Genomic DNA, 8,179 nt, shown 5'->3' with positions numbered 1-8,179 from the left:
GAGTTTCACGTATTTTGGGTTAATTTATAATTTAAGAAGATGGTGAAATTAATGATAATGTCACGTATCGTATTGAAGTAGGGTGGATGATGATGTCACGCATCGAATTAGAAAATGGTGGATGAAATGGAGACTTGTATTTGGGGTATTGTTTGATAAGAATATATCATCAAAACTTAAATGTAAGTTGTGCAGGGTGGTGGTCGGACAAATATCGTTGTATTGAGTTGTCCAGACAAAAAGCGCACGAGTTGAATAGATGAATGTGCGTAGTAGGTGTGTGTGAAAAGATAGTTATCGCAGGAGTTACATGAGGTGGATGTAGAGTGAAAAAGATTTGATGGGAGGGGATTAGCATAGGACATGATACAATTTCAGTTTATTGAGAATATGTTCCTGGATATAAAAGTATAAAGCTTGAGAATTATGGTAGAAGGTTAATCGATACATCGTGTTGAAGAAGGAGGGGACTATCCTTAGAATTACTTCCTCCGTTTCAAAAAGAATGAACTAATTTAACTTGACATCGAGTTTAAGAAAATAAAGAAGATTTTTCAATCATGTGATCCTAAATTAAAGTTATGTCAAATGCACCAAAATACCCTTTAGTGTCTGTTTGGATTGACTTATTTTAAGTAACTTATAAGTTAAAAAAAATAAGAAGGTGTAGCCCAACTTACTTTTTTGACTTATAAGCTGTTTAAAATAAGTCTAACTAAAAAAAGTGAAAACAGCTTATAAGTAACTTACAATCCAATCCATACGGGCTCTTAATCTTTTGACTTTAAACATGCAACGTGAAAAGTTGAAATTAAAATTTGCCAAAAAAAGAAATGTGCCATTTTTTTTGAAACAGACAAAAAGGAAAAGTAGAATATTCTTTTTGAAATAGAGGGAGTATTAATCAACAACCGCAAAGTTTTTTATTCCTCACTGCTAAATACTATCTATTATTTCATTTGCTTTGTCTATTGTTATTTTACTATCATACTTTTTTCTAGGAGTACGTATCGGTCGGTTCGATTCGATTTTTGAAGTTTATCGGTTCGACTTATCGGTTATCGATTTGTAGACATGTTAAATTATTATAGAATCGTTAAAATATTGACTTATCAGTTATTGATTTATTAGTTTGGTTTATTGATTTAATCGTTAAGATTTGACATAAAAAAGTCACTGAAAATTACTTAGAATCAATGTGACAAACCAAATGAACCATGCACACGAGTTGACAGATTGCATCTTACTAAATAACAAACACTGTCACATTGTAGAATAATCGAGAGTTTGGATAACTTGAAATTGAAGTATAAAACTAAACTCTAAGACAAGGATTTAATACACCAAATGTTATAAATATAATTATTTAATTTACTATCGGGTTATCAGTTAATTCATTAAGAAAAAACCTCAAACTATTAAGAACGGGTATAATCCAATAATAAAAAAATTAAAACCAGTACCAACAACATCTAAATCAATAGTCCATAATCAATAAACTAATAATATTTTTTACGGTTCGGATTATCCGTTTTAGTTCGATTTTGAACAACTCTGCTTGCGACTCAACTTTTGTTTTTCACCCGAGGATTTATCGAAAATAGTTTCTCTACCACGCAAAGATAGATAGTAAGATCAACGTACATTATATATTTCTCAGATCCACTAATGAAATTATTCTGAATATGATATTATTATTTTGTTTGACCATATATTTCAAATAGTTTTCGCTTTATTTATAATTTATTGTTATTCCAAGGACTTAAAGTACTAAATATATCATTATATATATGGTAAAAAATTGTTGAAAATTTTGGCGGGCATTTACAAGAAATTCAAATTATTATTTTTTAAACCAAAACCCTAGATAGTGGAAATTCCCTCTTCTCACTTCCCTCCTCTTTCCTCTCTCCCTTTTGCTAGGGTTTTCGCTTCTCTCTGCTCATCGGGCCAAATTTTCGCTTCATTTCAGGTTCGTAATTTTTCTTCTCTTTATCTTTTTTGTTCAATTTTGTTTTGGATTTATGTTCTTATTTTTTAACGAATTTTTATTTTTTTTTCTTATTGTTTTTGTTCATGGAGGTTCTGATTTGCTTTTTTTTTTTTTGGTATTTATGTATCATGCAACAGTCCTTGAATCTAGAATCTATCGAAAACAGTTAGAGGTATAGGTAAGGTCTGCGTGCACTGTGCTCTCCCCAGACCTCATTTTGTGCGATTATACTTGGTATGTTGTTGTAGTATTGTGGAACAGTAGAAGATTCATATAGTTGATCTTAACTAGTTCAGTACTGAGGAACAGTTTTTATTGTTTCTGTGTATAGTTTTTTGTCTAAGTTGAGTTCAATTTTTTTCGTTTTTTCTCATGAATGTTTTGGTTTTGATTTTGATTTTTGCCCTTTTGTTGAACGGTAGAAGATTCAAATAGTTGATTTTTAACTAGTTTGGGATTGAGTTACAATTTTTTTTTTAGGTTTTGTGTATAGCTATTATTCTCTATGTTCTTCAGACTATTCAAAAATGGTGGTGTTGGATCTTTCAAAATTAGTGTATTTTTGAAGTATCTGACATGGATGCGGCTTCATTTTTGGAGAGTTATAGCAACATAGAATTTATGCTAATTAGTTTGAGATTTGAACACGTTAGTGTGGACGATTTTTTGAAGTTCCATGTGTAAGTTTGTGGCATCTGCGAATTGCTTTGTGCTTAAGTTATTGGATGTTCTATTGGGTTTAGCTGTGAATTTTTTGTTATACTTGTCTGTTTTTGGATTGGATGTTCTATTTCACCCGTATACCGTTGTTGTAAATCTCAAGCAGTTAAGTATGAAATCTATTTGTTGTGGTTTCTGATTTTGATGTTTTGTGTTGTTAGTTTGTTTGTTAAAAGTTGGAATCTTTCCTGTTTTGATGGGTATTTCTTGGATCTTTTTAACTTTTCAGGTCAATGTTGAAGGGTAATCTGAGTTAGATTTGGTCTTGATTTGATAAATAACCAAAGTAAAGTTGAGACTTTGAGAAGTTAGGTGCTGAATTGATTAAATTGATTGGAAACTAGAAAATAAATCAGAATAATATGGGTAAAGTGTCACCCAAAGATGGTCAATCCAAGACCCCGAAACAGAAAAGGCGTTCAAGGAGTACAAAGGGAAAATATTTGAAACCAGGTGCTTTGGCACAGCTACGTTACACTAAGGTAGCAGCTGCAAAATCTTGTACGGATCTTGGGAAGAAAAGGGTGGCTGTAATAACTTCAGATGAAACGAACGATCAAGCTGGCCTTCAAAATAATGTTGTTGATGAAAGTCCCATATTTTTATCACCCGTGAAGTTTTGTTATGGTTCTGTGAATACACCCATTGATGTATCTAAGCAGAATAATTTGCAAATGACACCAAAGACACCTGGTGCATTTGAGTGCACATCAGAGTCAAGACTCGAGTCTCTTCCAATGGATTTACTGGTATGGAGAGTTCCATATCTTTTGCTTTCATTTAATTGTTGATCATATGCTATACTCTTGCATCAAATGTTCTGATTAACATCATTTTCCTACTTGCATGTTTTGAACTGTGGACATTAACAAAATATGAGAAACATGGTGGTTAACAATCTCAAATTGTTCTTATGTCATTTTATTTTAACCTTTGAATTGTTTTGATATTTGGAAAAATATAGTATTTAACATTTATAGTATTGATTTCACTAATTTTGTTTGGAAAACCTTTTGAATTGAAGCTATAAAATGCGTCTCATCCACAACATCATACAAGCTAGATCTGTTTTCAATTTCCTCAGTGGGTTAATGAATGACATTCTTCCATAACAGTATCTTATGCTTGTATTTTAGTATCCAGTCACCTTTTCTTTCACTCCGTTTGGCCCACCTATTGTCTCCCTGGTTAGCATCATGTAGAAGACCAGTTGGTGTTAAAAAAAATGTAGAAGACCTGCTTACTTTAAGGTTAGATTTGTAAGTTACCCAAATTTAAGAAAACTTAAAGCAAAAAGTGCTTATAAAAAAAGAAAGGAACGATAAAAGAAGGGAAATATTAGAACAGATTAAGTTGGAAGGACTGGGTTATCAGCTGAAAGTAGCTTATCTCAGAATGGTATGATATATATTTCAAAGACTAGTGGGTGTTGTGAAACTTGAAATATTGCTGATATGTGTGTTTTTCTTTACATTCGCTGCATTCACTGAAATGTTGAATCCAAGATCTGCAGGGCATGGGTTTTAGTGCTACCCAGTGAATGTTGCGCGTGGTGGTGTGATTTAGGGAACTATTTTTTTTTATGTTTTTTGTTTTGCTCCTTTTAATTATCTGAGCTGAATAACTGATAGATTTTTACTTTCTGATTGAGGTCAAACTACTGTGCCATTTACACCACGACCAACTTAAAGCAGTTTTCCATGTCTCTCAAAAGATCAGGAAGGCAGTGAGTGTCTCTCTCTCTCTTTCTGTGTTCATCTCTTTTTAAAAATGGGTAATGTATTGGAATCTAATCAATGGTTCAAATTCAATAGGTAATTCAGGCAAGACTTTTCCATTTTAATTATACTACTCCGGATAGAATGCGGCAGGAGTTGTTAAGAACCATGACTCCTGTCCCCATTGATCACTGGCCATTTGTTAGGTAATATTTCATCTCATCCCCATATCCCATCTTGATGGCTAGTAGACATATATCTGTTGAATTTCTCATATGCCTGTCACTTGCAGCAAAGAGAACGGGAAAGGCGCATGGATCAACACTCCTCACACTCCTAAGGCTCCAAAACATGGTCCACGCCCCTCACCCCGTCTCAAGTTCCCAGAGATGAGGCAAATTGCAGCTGTTCTTTTCCAAGAGTCTACATTTCCTAAAAGATGCCTGGTTCCTTCTGTTATACCAAAGCCCCTATGCAAGTCCTTGGGTTCTAATAGAGTTCTATTCTATGAGGATGAATTGTGCCAGGCTGTTGCTCAGAATAAACTCCGTTGATTTCGGGGTGTTCTCGTCTTCTGATATATGTATAGTAGAAAACTATCTCGTTTTCGTCTTTGGTAGCAAAATGGACAGGGTGCAAATTTTGTAATATTACCCTGGGGCACTCGTTGGAGGTGGTTGAAGATTACTAGGTTTAGATAGATTTGATGGTTTTTGCGAATAATATATGGAGACTGGGCTTGTGTATAGTTCTATAAGTTCTATTTATTGGGGTTTGGGAGTTGTTTGTTGCTTGTCTCACTATTTGTTACTGCACTACAGGAAATTTATAAGAAAAATGAAAATCTGAGCCTTTTTTATATTTGAAGCTGAAAAAGGTATTTGAATAGAGGGTATTCCACATTTGTGGAGCATATTACATATTGAAATAGACTTTTGGGTTTCTCATAAAGGATGCTTTTTTTATTTGTCTATTGATATCTTTCAACTCTATTGGAGTATTGGAGTACTCAATGAGTTACAGCAACATAACCAATGAGGTCTAAGAAGGATATGGTGTATGTAGCCTTATCCCTTCTTACCTTTGTAGATGTAGAGAGAGGTTTTCTGATAGATAAACTCAAATGTTACAAATGAGTTTTTTTAATCAAATGTATTTTTAATGAATTCATTGATTGTTTGTAATTATCACCATTAATACCATTATTACAACAATGAATGCACCATCAAGCACTATTGACAATCAGCGTCGCTGTATCATTATTCATTAATCACCATTATTAGTCAAGCTATCACTATCATCTAACACTTTTATCATCTTTAATTAATTAGTGTTGCTAGCTGCTATAACCATTCACTACTATGCAAAACCATTATCATCAACGGAACACCAACCACCAACCTAGTGCCCATGACTATCACCTAAGCCATCATTATTATCAATCAACAACAACATACTCAGTATAATTCTACTAAGTTGGGTTTGGGGAGAGTAGAGTGTACGCATACCTTACCACTACCTCGAGGCGGTAGATAGGTTATTTCCGAAAGACCCTCGACTCAAGTGCTTCAAACCAACGTAAATAAAGTAGAAAATAGTGAAAAACATAGTCCATAATAAGGATAGCAGTGTAAAGTCTATAAGAAGGAAGCAATAATAACAACGAAATATGAGATAATCTAAATACAATACACAACATTTGGCAAGAACTACAAAGGTATGACTAGTACTATGATAGACACTAACGAGCCAAAACCTATGCACTCAAAGACAATACTCCACTCCTACTAGCCTTCTGCCCTAAAACGCGACCTCCACTTCTTCCTATCTAGAGTCATGTCGTCGGTAATATGAAGGTGCACCATGTTCTGTCTAATCACCTTTCTCCGATACTTCTTCGGCCTACCTTTACCTCTTCGGGTACCCCCTAAAACCAGCCTCTCGCGTTTCCTCACTAGTGTATCAGCATACCTCCTTTGTATATGTCCAAACCATCCGAATCTCATTTCTCTCATCTTGTCTGCCACAGAGGACACTCCTACCTTTTTTCGGATAACTTCATTCCTTATCTTGTCGCTCCTAATATGCCCACACATCTATCTCAACATCCTCATATCTATAACATGCATATTTTGAACATGAGATTTCTTGATAGGCCTGCACTCCACCTTATACAATAAGGCCGGTCTAACCACTACTCTGTAAAACTTACCGTCTAACCACTATTCTATAAAACTTACCTTTAAGTTTACGTGGTACCTTCTTATCACACATATCATTTCATACATGCTGCCCCAATGCGATGTATGACATCATTGTCAATATCCCCACTACCCTGGAGTACGGACCCAAGATATTTAAAACTTTCACTCTTGGGAATAGTTTGTGTGGCAAGTCTCACTTCTACGTTCAATTCATCAACTCCACATTGAATTTGCACTCCAAATACTCCATTTTGGTCCTACTCAGTTTGAACCCTTTGGATTCCAAAGTCTGTCTCCAAACTTTCAACCTAGCATTAACTCCGTCTCTTGTTTCATCAACCAATACAATGTCATCCACAAATAACGTACACCAAGGAACCTCATCTTGAATAGACCACGTCAACTTATCCATCACCAAAACAAATAAGAAAGAACTAAGAATTGATCCCTGATGTAGCCCCATCTCAAATGGAAAAGGCTTTGAGTCTCTTCCTACCGTCCTAAGCCGAGTCTTTGCTCCATCATACATGTCCTTTATCGCCCTAATATACACCATCGGGACACCTTTAGCCTCCAAACACCTTTAGAGGACATCCCTCGGTACTTTGTCGTAGTCCTTTTCGAGGTCAATGAACACTAGATGAAGATCCCTCTTTCTTTTCCTATACTTCTCCACTAGTCTCCGCACAAGATAGATGGCTTCAGTAGTCGAACGCTCCGACATGAATCCAAATTTATTCACAGAAATGACCAACCCTTTCCTCACCCTTATCTCCACCTCTATTTCCTTACCCTCATCTCACCTCTATCTCTCAAACCTTCATAGTGTGGCTTAACAATTTGATACCCTGTAATTGTTACAATTCTGTATATCACTCTTCTTCATGTACAATGGAACCATTGTACTTCACTTCCATTCCTCGGGCATTTTTGATGTCTTAAAAATAGCATTAAACAACTCACTCAACTACTCCACACCTTCTTTGTCTACGATTTTCCAGAATTCTCTTGAAATCTCATCAAGACTAGTAGTCTTTCCCTTGCTCATCCTACTAATAACACATCTAACCTCCTCAACCCTAAAGCACCTACAATACCTAAAGTCTTGAAGGCTTTCAGAATTTACCAATTCACTAACACAATGTCTCTGTCCCCTTCCTCGTTTAAGAGTTTGTGGAAGTATGCTTGCCATCTTTGCTTAATAAAGGTCTCTTCCACCAATACGTTGCCTTCCTCATCCTTGATCCAAGTTGCGAGCCTTCCCCTCTCTTGCTTTCGCGAGCATATACAATTTCTTATCCCCACCTTTATCTCCTAATTCGACATACAAGGGCTCAAAAGCTGTCGTCTTAGCAGTTGTAATTGCTAATTTCGCTTCTGTCTTCGTTGTCTTATAGACTTCCTTAAGCGTTTGCTTTTCTTCCTCGTTCGCACACTCCACTAATTTCATATATGCTATCTTTTTTGCTTCCACTTTGCCTTGTACTTCTCCATTCCACCACAAATCTCTTTGATGACCAACACAATTACCCCTCGACACCCCT

The 8,179-nt window shown here is 35.4% G+C and overlaps 1 protein-coding gene across 1 annotated transcript; it reads left to right on the top strand.

Annotated features, from left to right (window-relative positions):
* The first annotated feature begins 1,829 nt into the window (after window positions 1–1,829).
* Window positions 1,830–5,228, top strand: LOC129896741 (F-box protein At4g35930). The gene is made up of 5 exons (XM_055972706.1): window positions 1,830–1,972; window positions 2,943–3,462; window positions 4,365–4,439; window positions 4,528–4,637; window positions 4,724–5,228. The coding sequence occupies exons 2-5, from the start codon at window positions 3,076–3,078 to the stop codon at window positions 4,983–4,985; spliced, it is 834 nt and encodes a 277-aa protein (XP_055828681.1). The 5' UTR covers window positions 1,830–1,972; window positions 2,943–3,075; the 3' UTR covers window positions 4,986–5,228.
* The last annotated feature ends 2,951 nt before the right edge of the window (window positions 5,229–8,179 follow it).

Source organism: Solanum dulcamara, chromosome 7 (assembly GCF_947179165.1).
Source record: "Solanum dulcamara chromosome 7, daSolDulc1.2, whole genome shotgun sequence".
Taxonomy (NCBI): domain Eukaryota; kingdom Viridiplantae; phylum Streptophyta; class Magnoliopsida; order Solanales; family Solanaceae; genus Solanum; species Solanum dulcamara.
Note: the sequence above shows the minus strand (reverse complement) of the source record. Positions and strands in the feature narration are given on the sequence as shown.

Excerpts from the sequence above, each read along its gene's own strand:
- LOC129896741 (XM_055972706.1), top strand. The coding sequence starts at position 3,076 with ATGGGTAAAGTGTCACCCAAAGATGGTCAATCCAAGACCCCGAAACAG. Across the intron at positions 3,463-4,364 it reads CTCTTCCAATGGATTTACTG|GTCAAACTACTGTGCCATTT; the intron begins GTATGGAGAGTT and ends TTTCTGATTGAG. Across the intron at positions 4,638-4,723 it reads GATCACTGGCCATTTGTTAG|CAAAGAGAACGGGAAAGGCG; the intron begins GTAATATTTCAT and ends TGTCACTTGCAG.